Source organism: Camellia sinensis, chromosome 5 (genome assembly GCF_055761805.1).
Source record: "Camellia sinensis isolate YWXY chromosome 5, ASM5576180v1, whole genome shotgun sequence".
Classification (NCBI taxonomy): Eukaryota; Viridiplantae; Streptophyta; class Magnoliopsida; order Ericales; family Theaceae; genus Camellia; species Camellia sinensis.
In genome coordinates, this window is record NC_138965.1 from 174,858,110 (window position 1) to 174,883,640 (window position 25,531).

At 37.3% G+C, this 25,531-nt stretch overlaps 2 protein-coding genes across 2 annotated transcripts; one reads left to right on the forward strand and one right to left on the reverse strand.

Annotated features, from left to right (window-relative positions):
* The first annotated feature begins 597 nt into the window (after nucleotides 1–597).
* LOC145791876 (uncharacterized) lies at nucleotides 598–1,395 on the forward strand. Its single transcript, XM_082872335.1, has 2 exons — nucleotides 598–669; nucleotides 745–1,395. Exons 1-2 carry the CDS (start codon nucleotides 598–600, stop codon nucleotides 1,393–1,395), a joined length of 723 nt encoding a protein of 240 aa, XP_082728461.1.
* Nucleotides 1,396–7,649: 6,254 nt separating this feature from the next.
* On the reverse strand, nucleotides 7,650–23,841 carry VPS15 (protein kinase family protein / WD-40 repeat family protein). Its single transcript, XM_028202873.2, has 11 exons — nucleotides 23,403–23,841; nucleotides 20,733–20,855; nucleotides 20,607–20,652; nucleotides 20,343–20,503; nucleotides 19,049–19,128; nucleotides 18,057–18,162; nucleotides 14,294–14,470; nucleotides 11,063–14,203; nucleotides 10,039–10,286; nucleotides 9,844–9,943; nucleotides 7,650–8,087 (listed from the first exon to the last, which is right to left on the reverse strand). Exons 1-11 carry the CDS (start codon nucleotides 23,673–23,675, stop codon nucleotides 7,911–7,913), a joined length of 4,632 nt encoding a protein of 1,543 aa, XP_028058674.2. The 5' UTR covers nucleotides 23,676–23,841; the 3' UTR covers nucleotides 7,650–7,910.
* Between the last annotated feature and the right edge of the window lie 1,690 nt (nucleotides 23,842–25,531).

Sequence of the window (25,531 nt, forward strand, 5' to 3'; positions counted from 1 at the left end):
TTTCTTTAGACAATTGTGTTCGAAAGTGAATCGTGCGACGGATTTGCAATATATTAAAGATCGTATCGCTGTAACACTTTGTCATCTAGAGAAAATATTTCCTCCGAGTTTTTTTGATATAATGGAGCACTTGCCTATACATCTAGCTGATGAAGCGTTATTGGGTGGAGCGATTCAGTTTCGATGGATGTATCCAATTGAGAGGTATCTTCTTACTTTGAAGCAATACGTGCGTAATAGAGCTCGTCCTGAAGGATCAATTGCTAAAGGATATCTTATGGAAGAATGCATGAATTTTTGTGCACAATATCTCAGTGATGTGGAAACCAAATCTAGTCGACCCGTGAGGAACTATAGTGGTGCTGATAATTTGGGTCATGCTACTGGTGAAAACACAAGCTTTTATCTTGATAATACTTCTTGGGTACAAGCTCATCGGTACATCTTATGCAATACAAGCGCGGTTCAACCATTCATAAAGTAGGTTAAGTCACTCACTCAATATTTTATTATGTTTTATTGAATTTTCAACTAAAATTTTTGTATGGCTAAAATTTCAATCTACACAGCAAACACCTTGAAGTACTTAAGCTCAAAATGCCTCGTGTCAACGATCATCAACTTCGGCGTGAACATTTTGAAACTTTTCACATTTGGTTCAAGGAACATGTATGTATTTAACTCTATAGATTCTAGTTACTTAAGTCGATCTACATTTTAAATTTTGCATTTCGTGTTAAATAGGTCCAAACTTTGCGAAGGACTACTGATGTCATACTTTCTGAAGAGATTATTCTATTGGCAAATGGTCCTCATAACCTGGCAAGGAGGTTCAACGGGTATATACTGAATGGGTTTCGGTATCGAGTAAAGGCCATGGATGATCGTCGAGCCACACAAAATTGTGGTGTAGCTTTGAAGGCAGATACCATAAGTTATGCTAGTCGAAAAGACAAGAATCCTCGTCTGGGGTCTGTGTACTATTATGGACAATTGACAGATATTGTTGAGATTCGATATTCCAATGAGAAGAAACATGTGTTGTTTAAGTGTGATTGGATTGACAACATTCACGGAAAGAAAGAAGATGTCTTCAATTTCACGTTGGTGAACTTCAATCATTTGTTGTACCGAGATGATCGAATTACCAATGAACCTTTCATCTTGGCGTCCCAAGCAGAGCAAGTTTGGTATGTTGCAGACCCGTTACAACCAAACTGGCAAGTCGTGGTGAAGATGTCTCAAAGAGGTTTATTTGATATGAGTTCAACTGATCCACAAATCGAGCCATACATGAGCCAACAATTGGAAGAAAATATAATGCTTCGTGATGAAGAAGTTGGTTGGGTGAGGGAAGCCGCAGAAGGGAAAACAGTTGATGTTCAAATAGGCTGATATGTAATCAACATTAGTAATTTAATTAAGGCCAAGGTTGTAGTTAATCATCAATTTCTTAATTTACTTTGTCTTTGTAATTGTATTAGTTCAATTCATGTCATATTATAGTTGATGACAAACCATTGTCTATGTTTCTAATGTCAATTAATGTTATATTGCTTGCAGATTATTATGGGAAGGAAGAGGAAGCCTGATCATCCCCGGCGCATGATGTCTGATGTGCTACATAACAGGACATCAGTAGCACCACCATTAGAGGAGGCATCACATCGGCCAGCATCGGAGGGGCCATTAGTGCCACCACCATCTGAGGGGCCATTACCACCGTATCGACCACCATCAGTGGCACCACAGCAGCTACCATGTACTCGGCCTCCACGCCTACCATCGGTGCGTCCACCATCAATGGCACCACAGCAGCTATCATCATCAGCTTATGAGCCATCCGCAGGTATTTAAATTTGCTTTGATTTGCATGAAAATTATTTACACATACATTTATTTATGCTCATTATATATAACTTGTTTATTCTCATTGTATTTTGCAGACCCTTCGACTTCTTCACAGCCCATATCAGGTTTATTTGATATGATTTGTATTCACATTATTTAAATTTGCATTTGGTTGTTACCATTGCATATTGTTTATTATTCTTGTATATCGCAGGTCATGTTAGTTCTTCATCAACCTCGACTAGGCGTGGTAAAGGATGTGCCAAGGGCATTAAAGAGTGGGGTACTGGTAAAAAGCTGCACATACAATTTGATGGAAATTACTGCCCAATAGGGGATAACGTGGCCAAGTTAACTAGTCAACTTGGCATTATTGTCCGGAATGGTAACATTGTTCCTCTTACTTTTGTTGACTGGAACAGTGTGCCTGATGATATTGTTGATGCTATCTGGAAGGATGTGAAGGTAAAAGTATATTTTTGTCCACAAATTCGAATTCCAAATTTGTGTTATACTTAGCCTTAAACTTTGTGTTTTATAGGACAATTTGAATATATGTCCAGAGGAGTACAAGCCAATCTGCATGAAAAACTGCAACAGCATATGGAAGGATCACAAGAACAAGCTTAAGGCTAAGTATTTCAAGCCTAGAAGCTCTGATCCTAATCTGAAGGATGATGTTCCTATGAACGTTGTGCCAAGCCAGTGGGAACAACTTGTGGAGTATTGGCGTACTTCCGATGCTGAGGTATACAATTACGTTATATTTATGATATGTAAACATACAAATCATATTTACATACATACATTTGTTGAACTTGTTATAGAAAATTGCAAGTAGGAACGCTAAAAATCGGCGAGCTCACGGCATAGCTCATACCACAGGGCGTACTACTTTCTCTCAGATACGGCATGAGGTTTACATTTTATTGTTTTATTTTTCTATATAAATAAACATTGTATATTTGCAAATTATTTGGATTCTAATTTTCATATTTCTAAAAAACATTTAGATGACCAGTAAGGGGGAGTCTACTGATAAGATGAATGTTTGGCTTATGACACGTAGAGTAGATGACCCAGAGGTTATCCAGACCTTGGTAGTTTCCAAACACCTTTGATTGTATTTAAAGTTTATTTTTTGTGTGTCAACCATCTTAATTTGGCGTATACTTGTGTGTCTTATTCAATACAGGATGAGTTTAATCGTCAACTCTCTATGCTACCTGAGGATGGTCGGACTTTGGAGGCTAGGAATGCCATTTTCCATGAGTTGATAGGTCATGACAGACATGGATATTGTCGCACATACGGGAGAATCGTGCCTCAGAGAGTGGTGTATAAGGATGGTGTTGGGCCATCACAGTCAACACCCCAGCCATCGACTATTGATCAGATCACGCAGCAGGTTCGTGCTGAGCTAAGGGATGAGTTGAGGGAGGAGTTGCGAGCAGAGTTCTCTACACATTTGCAGCAGATGAGAGCTGAGATGATGGCCCTTGTGTCACAGGGGGCGAGTGTGGATCCCAACAGACAGGTTCCATACAAACATCACAATTGTTTGATAGTTCAATTTTCACTCAAGATTATGTATGAAATTCGAATATGATTAACACATTATACACTGACTAACATAGGTTCCTGATGCATCGAGTGGCCACCGGGCATTTAGGGAATCTGCAGAAGGCGAGAATCCATATACACCACCACCAGAAGATCAGGTATAAAATGTATCTTTGCATTCTAAGCTAAAAGGCATCTTTGCGTTCTTTACTTGAATTCGAGGCGTTAACGCCCCAAAATCACCAAACGGCGTCGGTTTACGACAAAACTTGGCACACACGACCGCCTAGGCACGAGAGACTTGTGGGAGAAGACGGGGCTCGAATCGGGTTCCCGGTTTGGGAGTTAGAGTCGGATTTCACTTTAGGCAAACTACTTCTTTAAGAAACTTCTTTTCGAGGCGTTAACGCCCCAAAATCACCAAACGGCGTCGGTTTAGCACGAAACTTGGCACACACGACCGCCTAGGCACGAGAGACTTGTGGGAGAAGACGGGGCTCGAATCGGGTTCCCGGTTTGGGAGTTAGAGTCGGATTTCACTTTAGGCAAACTACTTCTTTAAGAAACTTCTTTTCGAGGCGTTAACGCCCCAAAATCATCAAACGGCGTCGGTTTAGCACGAAACTTGGCACACACGACCGCCTAGGCACGAGAGACTTGTGGGAGAAGACGGGGCTCGAATCGGGTTCCCGGTTTGGGAGTTAGAGTCGGATTTCACTTTAGGCAAACTACTTCTTTAAAAAACTTGAATTCGAGGCGTTAACGCCCCAAAATCACCAAACGGCGTCGGTTTAGCACGAAACTTGGCACACACGACCGCCTAGGCACGAGAGACTTGTGGGAGAAGACGGGGCTCGAATCGGGTTCCCGGTTTGGGAGTTAGAGCCGGATTTCACTTTAGGCAAATTACTTCCTTAAGAAACTTGAATTTGAGGAGTTAACGCCCCAAAATCACCAAACGGCGTCGGTTTAGCACGAAACTTGGCACACACGACCGCCTAGGCACGAGAGACTTGTGGGAGAAGACGGGGCTCGAATCGGGTTCCCGGTTTGGGAGTTAGAGCCGGATTTCGGTCCAGTCAAAATTATTTACTAAACTATCTTTCTAATTATATAGTAGTCAATTTTTTTTTATATTTTTCTATAATTAAAATATTAACACATTATATGGTTTTTAATTATTTTTATCTTGTTTTTTTCAGATATTTCCTGAGTAGTAGTTGGCTTTTTCTAGAATGCGGGCGTATCAAGATTATGACCAATTTTTGTTTTTGTAACCCACGAACGAATGAAGACGAAAACTTTTGGTTTTGATTTTGATTTATGTTATTTAAATTTGTGAGCAACATTATGTATGTATTATGCGACGTTATGTAGTGGCATAATTTTTATTGTTATGAATTTTTATTTATGTATTGCTATGAATGGAACAATATTATTAATTTTCATTATTTGTCAATTTTTGTTTATGTACGTATTTATATTATTCTGTAATTTTTCAATTTTTTTATACTTATTTTTTATCTAATACAGGTTATTTTAATTTTTTTAATAATTTATCAGCAGGGTTTTTTTTTTTTTTTTTTTTTGAGACGGGAGAAGAACCCGTCGCAAAAACCATTAATAGGCTTTTGCGACGGTACCAACACAATCGCAAAAGCTGTCCAATTGGAATGTACAAGACACCTTTAGCGACGGTAACCGTGCCGTCGCCAATACTTATAAGATGCCAGAGCCTTTAACGACGGTAATGTTCCCGTCTCAAAAACTCACTTTTAGCGACGGGAATTACGTGCCGTCGCGAAAACTGATTTTTTTCCCATTATTTGCGACAGGAAAAGTGCCGTCGCAAAAAACACACCTTACCGTCGCAGAAACTAATGGCGACGGTACTTACCGTCACGAAAACTCTTTTGCAACCCCCTTTGTCGCGACCCCCCCTTACCGTCGCAAAAAGCCACATTACCGTCGCAAAAAGTATTAGCGACGGCTTCCGGAGCATTTGCGGCGGCCCTTTACCGTCGCAAAAAACGAATTTTTTTGTAGTGATATATATATGTACTTTGTTACTTTGTGGGTGAGAGACCTTAAATTATAAAAAAAAAAAATTATTGTGGACTTCTCCATTATCAAAAGTTGGAGAGAGATGTTAGACTAATTTTTCCCTGATAATATTATTTTTTTAAAAATAATTTTTAATGAGAAAAATTCTCCAATATCGAACTTGGCGTGTGCTTGATCGTGATCATGTGCGGTGATGCATAGTGTAGTTTAAGTGGGTAAAACACACCATACCTTTTTTGGTTTATGAATTTTTATATACAAAATGTTAGAGATTTTTAAAAAAAAAAAAAAAAAAAAAAAAAAAAAAACTCCCACAATTCTAATGGATTGTGAACTGATTTATATATTCAAACCGGTTGTTAACCTAGAAGGTTAGTGATATTTTAATGGTACCCCTGTGAAATCTATAAATAACAAAGCTCATTCTCTCCTCTATCTTGATTTTTATCAGTTTCTATTTGTTCAAAAAGAAATTCTGAAAATTTTCCAAAATTGTTCTATTTGCTGCAAACCTGTTGGTAAAATTCTAATCAGATAAGGGCAGATATTATCTTAGGCCCGTTTGTTTTGGGTGAAAGAGAATGTATTGGGATTGCTAATACCAAGGTATTAGTATTACTAATACTCTTGGAGAGGGGATTGGTAAGGAGGAGGTAGAGATGGTATTAGAAAAATAGTGAGGGAATTAGAAATTTTTTTTTTTTTATATATGGGAAATTTTTTTTAAAATATAGTTTTTAATTTTTTATATTTTTTTATTTGTTTTATTATTTTATATAAAAATAATTTAACAATTTCTCACTATCAATCCCCTCACTATCAATCCCCTCATTAATAATCCCCTCACTATTAATCCCCTCACTATCAATCTCCTCTATTCTATCTCCCAAAACAAACGGGCCTTAAAGAAAGCAATTTATTGTTACCTCAAAAGTGCATGGTTTTTTTTTTTTTTTTCCTTTTTTTAAATTCTCCTTTTGTATAACAATTTTCCCTACAAATACGAATAACACAATTGCACTAGAAAAATGAATCACTGAAGACCAAAAAATTTGGGGGAAAAAAAAAGGTAACTTTTTTTCAATTTTTTTTATATTTTTATTTTTAAAACCATGTGATGTGACTAGTAGGACTTAAAAATTATATAATAATAATAATAATAATAATAATAAAGTAGGCAAATTTTAAAAATTGTTGGTTAAAGTTAAAAAGACGAATAAAAGAACTTGCTAGGTCTTTAGAAATCATAGGTACTGTGATGAAGGGACTCGCTTTGTCTCAGGTTGGACTAGAGATATTGTTGGGCCATGGAAGCTCATTATAAATTTCGTTTTAATAATTTGAATCGTTAATATGTAAAATTTATCGAGTATTATATACCTATAAAAAATTATATTGATCGGATGTCGATAGTTATGTGATCAAATATGTTTTGTATAAAAAAAAAAAAAAAGACAGTAAAAAATAAACGGTTGACAAAAATCTGAACTGATGAAATAGTTTTCGATATCCGATCAATGTGATTTTTTACAAGCATATAGTACTTTACGAGTTTTACACATTGAACAATTCAAATTATCAAAACAGAACCCGTGATAAATCCTCATAAGTCCACAAGTACTCTCCAATTTGATATGGGACTGAAGGGATTGCAAAGCATGAATGCTGCAGGAGGAATTGCTTTCCATCCTATGTTTGGTTGAAAATTCTAAATTTATTTTTTGAAAAAAACTAAAAGATTAATTTGATAAAAAAAATTAAAATGTTAATTATTTTCATATGATTTTCTCTTTTTGGAGAGAAAACAAATTCAAATTTTTTTTTTTTTTTTGGATGTTTATTTTATAAATATACCAAAGAAGATATTTTAAATTTTTAAAAATTATTTCAGCACCAAAAAAGAGAAAATCCATATAAAAATAATTAGTTTATTAATGTTTTCATGAATCTTATTTTTTTTAAAAAGAAAACAAAGTCTAAAAACTCAGCCAAACATATGAGCTTTATATCAACTCTATCAGCTCCACATACATTTTCCTTGAGGCCATACCCATCTTTTTATACCTGCGACTCTCAGGACCGCACTTCCTCATTCTGGAGGTTACACATAATTTACTGCAATTGAATTTTACATTAACAAATACAAATACTTGAAATTTGCATAATGAAAATTTTAAAAATTAAAATAAAATTTGACATTCAAACTATATGATATTTCATATCTATCGTCGTACAAATCGGGCAGGGTTGATGTATTAGGAACTGTGGGAAGGGGGGTTAGAAAATAAGAGTTCATGATCTGAATTATATAACTTAGCTTCTTCTATTCTTCTTGGTAGATGTTATGTTATGTACAGCTTCAACTACTAGCATTTTGCATTAACAAATATGTACAATAAATCACTGATAAAAAGCTTAATATTACGTCCTTTTTACTTCCAAACCTTGATGGCCCCATCTCTACTGCTAGATATCAGAAGTCGCTGGTTCAGCTTTATAGATGCCAAAGAGAGAACCGAGTCACGATGACAACCAGCTGAATCAGTAGCAGCCGCTGCTAGAACTGCCTTTGCAGTCAACTTCGTTGCCAGAGGTCGCCTCTTCATTTCCTGTTTGGAGAAAAGAAGAATATTCAAATTTCAGTCCTACAAACTCTGATCGCTTTAATTATGCAAATTCAGTTGACGGGAAAGAAGAAAGTTCATGTCAAAGCCCCCAACCAAAAACTGCCCTTAACAAAAAAAACAAAAAAAAAAAAAACCCACCCAAGTACCACAAATATGGACACGCAACACATTGACACGATGATTTTCAAAAAAAGTAGGAGACAATATGCTTGGGATACATTACGAATCTATATTTTTATAATTTATAACATGTTGAAGATATGAATAAGCTTATCCATATCTTATCCAAAAGTAGTGTGTGTTGGAGGGGGAACTCTATTTGGTTTCAGTTTTTAGAATTCACTTTTTACAAAATTCTACTTTTTCATTTATCGTATTTTTTTTTGTTTTCACTGAAATTTTTTTAATATTTTAAACAATTTTTAAAATTTTTAGACATACTTAACATAAATACACTTAAAAAGTATAATATTTGTGAAAAAATTCACTAAATAACAAAAATACAAAAAATACGAAAATTCAATACATCTTTCATATTTTTGTTTATTTATTAATTTTTTTAAAAAAAATTTACAAATATTTTACTATTTAGATATATCTAAGTAAGGTGCATCTAAAAAAGTTTTAAAAAAAATAAAATAAAATAAATTGCTTAAAATTTTAAAAATATTCACTAAAAATAAAATAAAAAAAAAAACACAAAAAACAAAAAAATTAATTTCCAGAAAATTGAAACCAAACACACTGATGTAACTCTAATTAAAATGCCATATATTTTACAACTTAAGCATCAAGATATCATTCACATAACAATTGTAGAACATTGAAATATCTTATAAATGTTTCAAAATATATTTAGAGTGCACAAATTGCATTCCGAATAATGCAAAACATTGCTATTATGAAAAAGATTCATCACATAGATCTTGTTCGAAGAGTTCAAGAAGTGTTGTTGAAGTGTCCAAAAAGTGTCAGTAAAGTATTCGATATTATGGATTTAAATTTTTAATTAAAACATGTTGAAGAAGTGTCGGACACTTTTAGTAGTGTCTGCAAAGTGTCATGTCCAACACAAGTGTCCGATATGACACGCTTACCTTCTCCACAGAAGTGTCCGTGCGTCTTAGCCACCCATTCAAAAGAACTACAACAAGAATTGGGAAATTTTCTCCAGCAAAATGATTTCTTTCTAAATTGTGCACTAGAATAATCAATGTACCCAATTGATTGCCAAAGTAAAAACTTCATGAAAACAGAATGCAAGGTAAAAAATTACAAGGCAGTAAAGATCTTGAAAAGACTCAGCCTTAAGTTGGAGCAAGGCATACCGATTACTAGGGTTTCCATCAAACAAATGTATGACTTAAGCAACAATGGCCGTATACAATTAGATACAAGTCAGTAAACCAAATGCATAAATTCTATGATTACAAACATCTAGGCACTAAGCATGTTATCCAAACAAATAGGTATATATGCACATGTATGAGAGAAAGAAACAGCAGTTCACTAGTTCTTTTCCACAATTATCAAAAAAAGGGCCATCACTTCAAAAAAAAAAATGGCTGCTCAGATGGAAAGTGCACACTTCCTAAAGTAATTTCTACAGGGTTTGGACTGTTAATCCATCCTAGTGTAAATTTAAAAAAAAAAAAATGGATGTATTACCATCGCAACAAGAGTAGAAAAAATAGTAATTAGAAGGGGGGAAAACTTGTGCTTGAATTATTGGACATACCTGCACGACTTGCACCCCAAAACTAGATTTTGTTTCGTAGAAATCATCATTTCCAACTCCCTTTACAGAAGGGCCACAAACACAATAACTCCTGTCAGGGCTGCAACATAGAAGCCCAAGGCCAATTAGACAAAAGAAAAATTATGAGATGAACAAATGAGGGGAGGGCGGAAAAAAAGGAAAAGTAATCAAAACCTGCAATGATCCCAGCGACGTATCTTCAAGTCGGTACCACCAGTTAACAAATCTCCCCCGGGCAAGGGGAGCAATGAGCGAATACCAGGAAGACTCGGAGAAGGTTCATTCAGTTCATCAACTCTGTACTTTGGATTGACATTCCGTCTTAGATCTGGTTTGGAACTTGATTTACTGGATGGTCTGGTCAAGGCACAAGGAAGATCTGAGAATTCAGCATCACTATCATTACTCACCACCCTCAATACCTGCGAACAACAGAAATCAATGAAAACATGAAATCACCAACAGGGAACTGATCAAAAAAAGCGAAGTTTATGAATGATGCAAAATGCATCAATCCAAATATTGGAATTTTAACATGAATCTATTCATTAATTAAAACACCTTTGCTAGTAGGCAAACACTTTTAAGTCTATCATTTAATCATTTGTTTCTTCCATACTTCAACATATTCCAGATAAAATACCACATATAAATAATAGGCAAAAGATTGAAACCCCTAAAAAGCCTCCCGTAGTTTTACCCACAATGACATGGCAGTTTATGTATCAACTTTTGATTTGTCACAAACTAAACCATGCAAGGACCAACTCCCTTGTCATGTCATGCTGGGAATTGTGGGTTCTAAATTGTGGGTCCTAAATTGTGAGTCTCTAGCATTCCTCATCCATATAATATAATAACTTTTATTTAAAATCCATAAATCCAGCATGTCACTATTCAATTTTCTATAGGAGTCTAAACCATCCAATGCTCTGTGTTAAGAACTGAATCTAGTACTTTCCTTTCTTTTTCCACAAATGCCCCTCCTCCAAACATAAGCACTCAATTCCTACGAGGTCATCATAGAACATCTTTTGTGCATTTCCAGATCATATCAGACAGCTCTACCCCATTGTATACCTATATCTATAAGGATTTCATAAGAAAGTCCAATCTATCCATACAACAAATAAAAATCATGATTTACATGAATACAGAGTTTTTACAGCAAATAACCAAAAAAACAATTGTCATGCACCTGGTGGCAGCTTCCGTTTTCTGCATTCCAAAGGGAAACTTCATTACAACCTGCTGCAACATAAACAAGGGGCCTTGCAGCAGTGGATATAGCAGTGTTTGAAGGCAGAAGAAAAAGACACAATTTCTCTATAGGGCATGCAACAGAATACTGCCACGAGTGGACAGGTAGACAAAACCTCAGATCCCAAAGCGTAAGCACACCCCTTGAAGATCCGGACACAAACCAATTCCCACAAGGGCCTGTCACCAGAGAAGAAACATAGCCCTCCTCGGGATTTACCTTTGAATTCCATACATTAGAATTTGTTATCGGATCCCAAAGATGGATCCCACAGTTTTGGGTGCTGTACATAATCATCTGCCTGGAATCAACATCTGCTGAGTAGTTTAAAAGGCTGAGTATGGCACCTTCATCAACATTCTTTTTCTTGACATCGGCAATTCCTGTATACTTCTCAACAACATTGCCCAGTCCCCTGGAGATATAATCAACAGAGAACATGTGTATCGTGCCATCACAAGCTCCAACGACAACTTGAGCAGAGCCCTGGAGCATCGCAGCACATAGTGCTTGGCTTCCCTCCAGGGAATAAGTTAGCCTTGACCTAAATGAGATGTCTTTCTCCAACTTTCTGGAATCCCACACCTTGACAGTGGAATCATCAGACGCACTTACAAAAAAGCTGTGATCGGTAGAAATGGCAATGTCATTAACAGCAGAACGGTGCTCCTGAAGGTGTGCAACCAACACCCCTCGTGGCCTCCACCCTGAATCTGGGATCGATGACCCTCGTGTGAAAGATGGCAATCCCGTTACATCATTTGGAGTAGGGGCATCTTCCGCTGTAATGGGACTCCCTTTCATTGTGCTAGACATACCCAGGTCTTGAAACTTGCTGTTGACATAGGCTGTTTGATCACTTTCCCTGCCTTCTGCCTCATGCACCACTCTGTGGAACTGTTTAGAACCATTATTAATGCTGAATGAGCCTGAGACAAGTTTAGGCGCTGGAACCGAATTAGCCAAGCCTAATGATTTATTTACTGGATCCATCCAAGGCGTGGATGATGAACCAAATCCAAAAGTATTGAACTGTAACGAGGAGTCAGAGGCTGGTGGAGCAATTGTCACGGCTCGTTTATCCTTCTTGAAGTAGTACAAAGGTATGCCATCTGATGATTTATCACAAATTAAGCTGTTCAAACCGTTAACCTGTGGAGACATAAAGCTAGAGAACTGTAATTTTTCTGAGCAAAGAGAATCATGACTGTCAACTGCATCAGAAGCATTGCGCAAAAAGCTACCCATAGCACTAATTCTAGCATCCCCATCATCACATTCACTTGGATCCAGTGGTTCCATTCCATTGCCAACAGGTCTGTGACCCTGAACATCATGTGGCCTGTCAGACCATCCCTTCATTGGATTTAACTCCCCAACTTTGGGTTGTGCTGATGAATTGTACCATATCTTCCTCTGTCTCTCTAACATGTCTGAACTTCTTGCATTTTCTAAGACTTCATAGAATACCTGTCTTGAGACGGGAGGGTTTAGACATGAAAGAAGAGCCTTTTCTGAAGCTAGAGATACTGGTTGTCTGCGGAGGAATGGGCGTATAATTGGGACCAGGAAAACATAAGAATCTACTGCACCTAAACTCTCACTACTAGCTGCAATAAAGGTGACAGCTGACCTCCTTACCCACTGACAGGGATAACACAACAATGGAAAAGCACGCTCTATCATTTCAAGCAGTATCCTCTTCCGCAGGAAACCATTCTTGCACAGAATGGCCAAGCAATCCAATGCGTTCACAATTACAGCCTCTGATGCATCACTTAAAGCCTGTTCAATGTAAGGCAGAAGATACTCCTCTACACTTCTTTGGCCCACAAAGAAGCAGACATAAATAATCTGTCCATAAAATACAGCTCTTAACTGCTCATCTCGATCATTCAGAAAAGCAGGGAGGATGGGCAACAAAAAGTCATTACTCTGTCTCTGGCCAAAGAACCAACATAGGTTGCCAATATCCTGCAAGAGTGCTCTCCTGATATTTGGAGATTGCTTTGGGCCCATTACAAGTTCTTGAATGACCTCAGCTATGGACTTCCTCAACCGTGCAAGCTGTGCATCACTGTTCAGACTCTGCAACCGTCCAGAAGTCTCAGTAGATGGGGCGAATGACTTCTGAGGCGAATTTGATTCATTGAGAACACCTGCCTCACTCAGGCTTATTGAGTGAATCAAAAACCCATAAGCAGTTAGCGCCAGCTTAGATACATTGCTGGCATAACATATTCTCACACTTTCCTCCGGATCATCAGGAAGCATGGAAAGCATTGGAAGAATATACTCTGGAAAAATTTTAGCATCACTAGGAGGAAAATCTCGGACTAAAGGCAGAATGTCGCACAAAGTCTCCAAGGCAGCACAACGCACAATTGCTGCTAGATCGGAAAGCATTGCAACAACATATGGAAGCACACGCTGCAATCGATCTTCATCATCAATATATAAGGAGCAAGACTTCAGTAAAAGTATAGCCCCCCTCCTCAAATGGGACAACCTGACATTGCGTATGCAGGAACACAGCAGTGATGCAATGAGAACCATACCTTCGCAGCTCACACTGTCCAGGGGTAACGGTAAGAAAGGCATTCCGTAAGTGTCTGATTGATTGTCATAATCTGACATCAACGAGTGTAACTCATTCATTGTAATCTTTTTCAGAAAGGGGTGGTGATTTCTTTTAAACACATTGGAGATAGTTTGCAATAGCTCACCAGGAGACTGCAAGCCACACTGTTTGCAATTTTGAGAATATGCAGAACTGGCTACATCCTCCAGCATTGGTTTCACACTGGAATATTGATAACTTTGTTTCACGTCCCGTAGTAGATTATTGATATCACCGAGAAGTTCAAGACGATCATCAACTGAGCCCTTTTCTACCTCTTCCTTTTTTCTCAAAGAATCCTCTGTCAAATCAAAGCCTTGCTTTGTATCCATTTGTTGTGATGATTGGCCACCTATAGTGTTTGATTGTGTGCCAACTCCAATTCCTGTCTCCTCATTGGACCTATTGTTCATCATTTGTTTATGTATCTCCTGGAAAACAGTCTGGCACATCACAACCTGCAGCAGAAATTAGAAATGCTGAGATTTATTGTCTGAGTCAAAAAAAGATTGCTGGTCTGAATAGATAAAACTATAAAAGGTCCATACCCTTGTATCAGAATCAAGTGGGTTCAAGCAGGAATAGAAATTATGCAGAAACGGTGAGAAGTAACTCGGAAATACTACACTTGCATAGCTTTGAAGGTAGCTTTCAGCAGAAAATCGTAACTCAGGGTCCAACTGAATCATGTGAATAATCATCTTACGGATACCTGAATCTGGGATCTGCATGCAACAGACATACCATTTGACAATATGATCAATAGGTGTAGAAATTTAATGTATAAAGAGAAATAGAGAATTGTATTATTGATTGATTTATATTGATATCTATTACAATGATTCATGATTCCTATATATAGAAGAGGGTGAGTGTGTAGTAGGTAAGGAGTAGGTGAAGTGGAGGTGATAGTGGTGTAGTGGGTTAGGTTTAGTGGAGTAGGTTTAAGTGGGTGAAGTAGGTGGAGAGTAGGTGGATTTTAACAGCCCCCCGCAAACTCAAGGGGGATAGGAACTAACCAACTTGAGTTTGGAGAGAGTAACAAAACAAGAAAATACATAAAAATAAAAGAGGATAAGAGACACTGTATGGTCGTGTCAGACCATTGGTGAAGACACTGGATGGCGGTGTCAGACCGATGTAGAAGACAGTTTATGGGGTCATGTCGGACCGTTGTAGCAGACAATGTTGTGACAGTTGTTGTGACAGTTTACGGAGTCTTGCTGGACCCTTGTAGAAACTAACCGGAATCAATGTCGGGACAGTTTACAGAGTCTTGTCGGACCCTTGTAGAAACTAACCGGAATCTATGTCGGGACAGTTTACTGAGTCTTGTCGGACCCTTGTAGAAACTAACCGGAATCAATGTCGGGACAGTTTACAGAGTCTTGTCGGACCCTTGTAGAAACTAACCGGAATCTATGTCGGGACAGTTTACAGAGTCTTGTCGGACCCTTGTAGAAGCTAACCGGAATCTATGTCGGGACAGTTTACAGAGTCTTGTCGGACCCATAAAGGAGCTAACCGAAATTAATGTCGGGACAGTTTACAGAGTCTTGTCGGACCCATAAAGGAGCTAACCGGAATCAATGTCGGGACAGTTTACAGAGTCTTGTCGGACCCCTTAAAAAATCGCATCCTCAAAAGGTGCGCCCAATTTTTCAAAAGGCGTGCCATCAAAAGGCGTGCCCAATCCATAAAAAGGCGTGCCATTAAAAGGCGTGCCCAATTCATCAAAAGGTGTGCCGGACATGATGGCGAGGCACGTGGGTGCCTTGGCTTGCGTGCCCGTTTGTCGGCTGGTGGCAAGAGGCGCGCGATGCGCGTGGCTGCCTTGACTATTTAACCAAGACGAAGGCTGAGGCTGAGGCATACCATTCTGAAACCTCTGAAACCAACCCTTCTCTGAAAAACTCTGTCTCTTCGGAGAGAGAAACTGTGGAACATTTTGTAGCCCAGAAAAATGGCTTCGTCTTCCCGCGGGCTGCTCACCCTCTTTCCCGACCTCAACGAGTCAACAAGAGAGAGAACTGGTGCGGTGGCACTGGAAACTCAACCAAGCGCCCCGGAGTTTGCTCCGTTGAACTTTCCGATGCGGTCGGTGGAGCAAAGAATGGCAGTGCAGTCGGATGTGGAGGCCAATCAGTATACTCTGAAGGCATGTGTGGAAAGCATGACGGCGGTCACAAACTTGTCGAACCGGCTGCAGAGTAGGACAAATGAGGTGCAGCATTTAAACTCCCAGCTGGCTCTGCTCCAACGCATGTATAAGGATGCGCGAGCAGAGATAAGCGTGCTAAGGGCAGAAAACAAGGAGCTGAAGCGGAAGGCCACCGTGATGTTCCGATTTGGAGGGCCGCCATATGCGACAGTGGAGGAGTATGGGGGAGTGATCGTGCCCAGTGGAGTGGGAAACACGGAGGCAACACCGTCAAGGGCCGCCCAGGACGGAGGCAAGAAGAAAAGACCGGCGGAATAGGCGAAAAAATGAGGTCGGTGGGTGGCCGTCTGCAGAAAAGAAAACAAATCTTGTGGTGTTGTGGTTTGTGTTGTTGTGGTTGTTTTTTTTTTTTTTTTTTTTTTTTTTTGGTTAAAATTGTGATCGGGGTTGATCCCTGAGATGAATAAAAGATGGTTTGGTGTGCAAAGCTATATGGTATGAATGGAATTTGAAAAAGATTAAAAAATAATGTGAAAGAAAAATAAAGAAAGAAATAATAAAAATATATTTGAAATCAAAATGAAAGATGGGGGAAATAAGGAAAGTGGTTTGGAGAAAATAAATAAAAATAATGGATTTTGAAATCAAACGGAGGAGAGAGAGGGGACAAGCCCATGTGAGAGAAAGAGGGGAAAAATGATAGCCGATGCACCCAAAAATAATCTAACTGCTATCCACAGGCGCTTAGGGGAAGGAAATGGTAGCAAGAGACGGCCAACACCATATATGGCTATAGCAAAGAAATGGAGTATCAAGCTCAATGGGCTAGGATTTAGACCAGAGAGTAAAGCCACTGGTCCTGTTGAACACACACCTCCAAGGCTCAAATAATCAAAACATGCTTCACGCATTTCCTTCCTTGCTTGATCAGGAGATGCACAAAACACCTTATACAGGGCTCCAGTCATTCCTCCACCAGTTAAAGGATGACGCATGTTGAAAGCATCACCTATTAATAGTGCTCCAGGAGTAGGGTAAGGAGCAGCTGGCATACTTCTATTGGGCATTGTTCTAATACTTCCCTTATCAATTGCAGCTATAAATGAATCATGCAGCTCAGGTGGAACCTGGGGAGCCACCAGAGGGAAGCAAAGCCGAAGGCTGCTGCAAAGCCGAAGGCTGTAAAAGCAAAAAAGGAAAAGAAGGCTCCGGCTAAGACAAAAGCTGCTGCGCCAAAAGCTAAAGCTGCTGTGAAGCCCAAGCCAGCGGCAAAGGCCAAGCCAGCTGCGAAGCCAAAAGCTGCTGTGAAACCAAAGGCTGCCGTGAAGCTGAAAACTGCAGTGAAGCTCAAGGCTGTGGCGAAGCCCAAACCAAAGCCGAAGGCGAAGGATCCTAACAAGAGGCAAATGAGCATGGAGGAGAAGCATAGATTGAGTGTTGGGTTGCAGAGTTTGCCCCAGGAAAAGATGCCACAGTTAGTGCAGATTATGAAGAAGAGGAATTCACATTGGCCTCAAGAGAGAGGATTTAGGCAGTGATGGGAAGGTATGTGTAGAAAATAAGCGGAATAGGTTGAGGTCCGGCGGGCGGCCAAGGCGAGGTTGCCGCCCGCCGGTGAAACGAAAAATACTAAGTGCTTAACCTTGCTCTGATACCATGTAGAAATTTAATGTATAAAGAGAAATAGAGAATTGTATTATTGATTGATTTATATTGATATCTATTACAATGATTCATGATTCCTATATATAGAAGAGGGTGAGTGTGTAGTAGGTAAGGAGTAGGTGAAGTGGAGGTGATAGTGGTGTAGTGGGTTAGGTTTAGTGGAGTAGGTTTAAGTGGGTGAAGTAGGTGGAGAGTAGGTGGATTTTAACAATAGGCATGAATAAAGATCAAGGTGAAAGTTGAGATAATATTTGAACAAATTCTGGAAGAGTTCTATTAGTATATATGACACATTAGTTAATAAGAAAAGTTGATAAAATTTATTAGTTTGTATAAAAAAATTTCAAATACAATAATGGCAATGAAGAAAATGAAATTATTCTTGAGAAAAATGTATTTATAGATTGCTTTAATTATGCATGTGTATCTTGGTGATCCAAAGAACTCAAGGCTAAGCTATAAGACAAGGTATAATAGGAGAGTACCTTCTCAAGATTTTGGCTAGGATCATACTGCCCTCTTCGATAAGCAAGAAGCTGGGATAGTTCAAAAAGAGGCTGACCCTCGAGAAAAAGCTCCGCAATTACACACCTAAAGAAGCAATGTGAAACAAAACAAATTATAACACCCAGACATATGTATAAAAATAATGTTGGATGAGAAAGTTAGGAAACTACCACAACCACAAAGATTGTTTAAATATCAATAGCTACAGTATGAAATATCACATCATGCATCAATAACTTATGCATACATGTGCAAAAATAGGCCAAACATGTGGAACACTAAATGCATCCCATTGAAGAGAAACAAACATATGTGGTGAGTCAGATTCTTTGGTTTTGGCATAAGATAATAAGTAATGGGTAATGTTATACAAATAGAAATTCCATACGCAAAAAATCCATATATATAGAATGATGTGGTTTTGTGTGGTCCTCTCATTTCAAGCCCAATTACCGATCTTTGTGGCTCGGAATTGCAAAAATGTCACTGCCGCATCATTCCATATGGATTTATGCACAAAAATTATGTTTGCAAATCATTTCCCATAAGTAATATTCATGTTTCACAACCACAAACACGGCGATGGCAGTGGAATTGACGGTTGAAGGAATGATGGACGCGGAATGATGGCAAAGGAGGTAATAATAGCCCACAAAAGTAGCCATTATGATGGTGATCGTGGGGCAGGAACCTTGTAAATTAATTTGTCACAAGTATTTTAAGGAATTGATCTATATAGTACCAATTGGGCTGCACAAAACTATCTACTATTTTGTGATTCAAAATAGTAACTGATAGCATATGGCTGGCAGTAAGATTTGCTCATTTTCACAAAAATACATATCTTACTCAACGCCAATAACCAAAACAAATACATTTGCCAATTTTAACGTATCTGTTGATATCAACAAGAAAACAATCAAAGGTAAAATCCTCCTTCCAAAATATTCTAATTCCAGAAACTGCTCACCCTACAGCAAAGATGTCCATAGATGGCTTTAGTGGTGCATCTTGTGCAACTTGCATCTCACCTCCATGTTCATAGAATCTCTGAAAATTAATAACAATAAAACTATTATTTTCTATGTAATCATCATACTCTAGAAGTAAAATTCAATGATTATTGATTACAGATAACTAGAAGCAATTAAAACTGTAATAGATGACTACTAAAATAAAAGATTACAAAAAGGCAAACAAGTGTTGTAAAACACCATCCAGTCATCTAGTATCTAGATTGCAACGTGTTTATTAATTATTACATACGTCGTCCTAAGGATCACATGAGGAATGTTCTCCATAACTTTACTTGATCCGAAAGGTCAACTCTACTGAATAAAAAGCTCCCAAATGATTAATCAAATTTAATTCTCCCTCACCATTACTCAAATCAAATGTGCTCAAATCTAGTTCATTTATCCAAACATACAAGACAGGTGCGGCATTTTTAGAAAATTGGTATGAAAGTCAAAACTGTGCCTGCATTAATAGAAAACTGACCACCCCACTGATAATGCAGATTCACGAGATTAAAAGAGTACTTAATAAACTATGAAGAAATAGCACTGCTGCAAAATTTCTATTTCAGCCACCTAGCCAACCTAAAGAGTTGTAATCAAATTCTGACAGAATCAGACCCACTGAGGATAGCTTCACTAGCCAAAAGGATTGCACTGATAATCTATGCGTGGTGAGTAGGTGACTGTAGCAGACATAACTTAAAAGGATTATGCCACAGTGATATTTCTGTACATCCTCACCAAGCTATTCCATATAGAATCTTGGTGAAAAAAATAACATTTTCTCTAGGGACATAAATGGCATCAGTACACATATGTATTACACCAATCAATTGGAACTCCCGGTATAAGTGCAATTGTGAATGGTTTCAACTTAATGACTAAATGAAGAATTTTGAACCTGTACCTTTAGCAATTAATGGCCTAAAGGTGGCATTAGTGCACTTACTAGCCATAGCAGTCAATTAGAACTCCTGGCAGCAGTGCAGGAACTGCAGTTCAGGTAGTTTACACTTATTCCGCATCAAAAATATTTTTTTGATTTCATGGTTCGTATTTAGCATAAAAAATAACCAATTCTTTTATTGCCAGGCTACAAAGTGCTTTGGAAGAAAGGTCCTTAATAAAAGCCTTCAATTTTGCTCATTTTTTAAGTTTTTCATTTAAAAATTAAAACATGATGACAGATAAGAAACTAAAATCCATAAATAAATAACATAAAATAAAATGTGAAAAGGGACCAACCTCGGGAGCAAGATAACAACGCCTTCTTCCGCCAGTGTCAAAGAAAAATGAGAAATCAGAGGGGTCATCATGGGGAATATAAGTAGGTTTGAAAGATGCAAAGTCAGCAAGGTAAAGCCAATTCCATGAAGTGACAAGCACATTCTCGCATTTAATATCACCTGGAATATTTCATAATAAAAAATTTAAAAAAAAAAAATCACAGAAATCAATTTAGTATTGGGTGATGATGGTAAAATTAGTGCACTGAATGAGTGAGCTCACCATGACAAACTCCATGCTCGTGGCTTTGCTTCACTGCATACAATAGCTGCACAACCACCAAAACATAAAATGCTAAGTATATCTACACCAATTAAATTTAAAAATGAGAGAGAGAGAGAGAGAGACCTGAAAAGCCAGCCATTTCTTTTCAACAATACTGAGAAAAGGCCGAGTACTCAACCGGTCATGAAGATTATTGAGGAAGTATTGCCTCAACAGATAAGCAGCTTTATCTGTTTCAAGCCAAATCTGTAATATTCACCACATAAGAACATTGGACAATTAAAGTTGCCAAAATAGAAATGAAAAGTGAACAATTTTGCTTCATTTTGATCCCAATAAAACACAGGAAAAAATACATTTTTCCACTGAATTATATATATAAAAAATAATTGGCTTAACAAATTATCTATTGAGCATGAAAAAGATTCAACAAAAGACCATATCGGCAAGAATATTAGGGTTTCCATAAGGTTTTATTGATGAGATTGATATTCAAATATTTCTTCTTAGAACGTGTTGAGAATCAAAAGCATCCAGCAGCGCCATGCTGGTAGAAAGAGTAAACCTACTAAGCTAAGCTGCTGTTGGGGAAGGTATAGTTCTATTTCTCGACGAACGCAAAGAAGGGATATCAAAATGAATCCAACGAACCCATCATTTACCTATTGTCAGAGATAAATAATAATTAACTAGATTTTATATTATTATATATTATTTTATAATTCTTAACTAAATGAGATTATTCAAGAATACACATTGAATGCTGAGATTAAATTAAAATGGGGTGTGGCCAAGTCGTAAGGCAATGGGTTTTGGTCCCATTATTCAGAGGTTCGTATTGCTCCACCTATAAGTAGAACGAAAAGAAGTAAATGGAAATGGAACAGGGGGAGCCAGAAGCTTCACTTCCAGTAGCTTGCTTACTCTCCTAGTTAGAAAAAGGCTCTTTGGTGGATTTCATTATCTTGAACTAAGGCAAATACATTACTAGATTGAGTTGAATTCCAAATTTCAATACCTTTGATTTTCCAATGTTTTCAAGGCAACCAAACCACAATAATTCGACTTCATTATGCTAAATATTACTATCAAGCTGAGAAAACTGAATATATCAAATTCCTCAGCTTCCAATTACCAAATAATTTAAACTTTAAAACAGCAATTCCTTCCCTTTTCCTATTTTTTGTTTTTTTGTTTTTCCTTTCTCAGCAACCAAACAAAGTCACCTTAGTTAGGGATTCACTACTACTGCTATAACAATTTGAATAAGATAAAGATTGGGTATTGGGACCTGAATATTTAAAACTTAAAATTATAACAATAATTATATTTCATTAGGCTAAATATTAGTATTAAGATGAGAAAACTGATAATCTCAAAATTCCACAACTCCCAATTACCAAACAATTTAAAACTTAAAACCTAAATTCCCTTCCTTTTCCTAATTTTTTTTTGGAAAATTTAGTCAAAACCCCTCCATTGGACCCTTGTTTGGTGAAAATGATAACCTAATTTATTTTTCTTCATAAACCCCCTAACGAGAAAACACAAAATTGAGTAAGGACAAAGTAAAATATCTTTTTTTTTTTCTTTTTTAGACAATATTGTCAGAGTAACATGTTACTATTACAGTTTACATCAATTTCAACGGTAATAAATTTTTTTTTTTTTAAATTTCCTAGTCAATATGGATCTTATTTGATAGATCTTGATGAAAGAATTCTAAAAATATTAATTTTATTAAAAACCAACATCTACATCAAAAGTTATATTATTTCAAAGTTTAATATTTTGATAATAGTGATATTTGTTGGACTTTTCAAGGAAAACTTTTTGTACTTATCCTTAATACATTAAAATTTTATTATGAGAGGGTTTTGACCAAATCCCTCATTTTTTTTTTCTCAGCAACCAAACAAAGCCAGTTCATTTAGGGATATACTACTAGAACTATAACAATTTGAACCTTTGATTTTCCAACATTTTCTCTGCAACCAAACGGCAATAATTCCAAGCTCATGAGGCTAAATATTAATATTAAGCTGAGAAAACTAAAAAATTCAAGTTCCTCAACTTCCAATTACTACATAATTTATACTTAAACCCGCAAATCCCACCCTTTACCTAAGTTTTTTTTTTTTTTTTTTTACCCCTCAGCCAAAAAACAAAGACGGTTCATTTAGGGATTTACTACTATAACTACAACAATTTAAACCTTTGATTTTCCAATATTTTATCCGCAACCAAACTGCAATAATTCTATTTCAATAGGCTAAATATTAATATTGAGCTAATTTTCAAATTCCATCATACAATTACCGAACAATTTAAAACTTAAAACCACAATTATCTCCCTTTTTCCTAATTTTTCTTTCCTTTTCTTTTTTCTTGGCAACCAAACAAAGCCAGCTCAGTTAGGGATTTAGTAAAACACCATAACCACAACAAATAAGAGAAAGATTGGGAATTGGGACCTGGAAAGGCCAGCAATTGGGGTGGTCGAGTTCACGGAAGATCTATTGGTCAACCAAACGACAATAATTCTACTTCATTAGACAATATTAAAATTAAGCTGAGAAAACTGAAAATTTCAAACTCCTCAGCTTCCAATTACCAAATAACTTGAACTTAAAACCGCAATTCCCACCCTTTTCCTTTTTCTTTTTCTTTTTTTTACCTTTTTGTTTTTTTCTTCTCAGCAACCAAACAAGGCAAATTCAGTTAGGGATTCACTACTATCATATCACCATAACCATAACAATTCGAATGAGATTAAGAATGGGGAATAGAGACCTGGAAAGGCCAGCAATGGGGGTGCTCGAGTCCGCGAAAGATCTCGCGGATTTGGGAGAGTCGTCGCTCGTAGTCTCGAAGATCGATCGAGTCTCCTCGCTTGAAATAGACCTTGACGAGGACAAGCCCTTCGTCGTGCTTACACTGTATCGATTTCAAGAAGCGTCCTCTTCCCAAAACCTCCTTCAGCACCAAATTGTACGACGAAGGTAGATCATGGAGGTAGTACTCCGTCGCCGAAGCTTGCGTCGTTCGAGCGATCTTATTCCCCATACTCTCTCTCTCTAAATTTCTCTCTGTATCGAACTGTGAAATTAGAGGGTTTGGGGTTGAGATTTTTCGCCGGAGAGAGGGCGAAGCAGCCCTAGCAAGAAGGCAGCCATCATCGGAGTCGTCTGCAAAGGGACCTGTTCGTTAGTTTTATGTTTAGTTATATTACATTGATAACCCCTGAGATTTGGCTTTAATACGATTTGCCTCTTGACATTTTAAAAATTACACTGAACACCCCCTCTTTCGCTGTTTGTCTTAGGGGGTATACACGGTCCGGATTGATTTGATTCTGAAAAAATCCAAAAATTGAACCGATCCTAAGGGTTCTGTGATTTTGAGAACCAGACCAAACCACTACACTTATAAAATCAGACTAGAACGAAACCGAAATAACGGTTCGGTTTCGGTTTGGTTCACCGTTTCAAAAATTTCTATTTATAAGAATAAATTATTAATATTAGCAAAATAATTACTCAAACTAATTACATTTAACTCATGATAAAAACTAATAATATTAAAGGATTACTCAACATTACATATCTATATCATCCTAATATCATTAAAATTACAAAAAACCAATTAATAAAAATAAAACTTGATTATATATATATATATTTTAAATTTTGGTTTGGTTCGGTTCGAACCGTGATTTTTTCATAAAATTCATTAACCGAACCGTTTTTATGGTTCTCATATTTCTTAAACCAAAACCGAACTAATTCTTAATAGAACCAAACCAAACCGTACGATTCGGTCTAGTTCGGTCCGGATTACCGATTTGAACGGATTTGTGAACAGCCCTAGTTTGTCTCTTGATGATGTTAACATAAAAATTAAAATTATTTTATTACCCTTACCTATTTCATATTCTCTACCCTTTTTACTCCTCTACTTAACCATATACAAATTTTATTTACATCATCGCATCCTCGGAACCAACCTAGAATATAGCGATAAAAGTAGGTTGCAGAGATTGTTGACAACCGTGTCTATTGAACCAACCAATTTTTACCTTATAACACCATTGTATCAGTAAAGCACACTTATTCGACAAATTATTTAATAATCCCGGAACACCACGTAGTCATACTCCAAGTCAATCACCAATTACTTAGCTCATGTTGTTCTCCATCTCCAACATAAATCGTGGGCCCTTGTCCTTCTCTACTAATTAAAACCTTATGGAGTAGCACGTACCCATACTCTGGGAATGCTGAATAATCGCCCTACTTATTCTATCTTCTATCAGCTTTCAAACTTAAACCATAATCAACAACCATCATTAATGCCATCAACAAAGCTTGAAACTACCCAACTTAATCAACGGAACACAGATTTTTCATAGAATACTACACTTGTTTGATGGTCGTAGGTGAATGATAGTAGCGGAATTGCAAGATATTGACAATGTATGGGTAATGTTGGTGGTTTGATGTAGGTAAAATAGATAGTGGAAACGGTAGTGTCATCTAGACTACAAATAGATGGAAGAAATCGTTTGTTTTGTTGAATGAGGTTGATGGTAAGTATGCAAACCAAGTGATTGATGAAAGTCCTCATTGGTTTTGGGAGTTGAGGGAGAGGATAAGATATACATAGTGATGATGATAGTGGCTAGACTTTTAGGGTATGTTTGATTAGGTAGATTAGAGCATGGGATTGGGATTATTAATTCGTGGGCCCAATTATCCTATATTTGTTTTAACATTTTGGTTTAGAATTATTAATCCAATGGATAATTAATCCAACAAATTTGTAGGATTATTAGTAATGGGGTAGGGGTGGGATTATTAATCCAATGGATATTAATCCAATTGGATAGTGAATACCACACTAATTTAATAAGATTATTAATA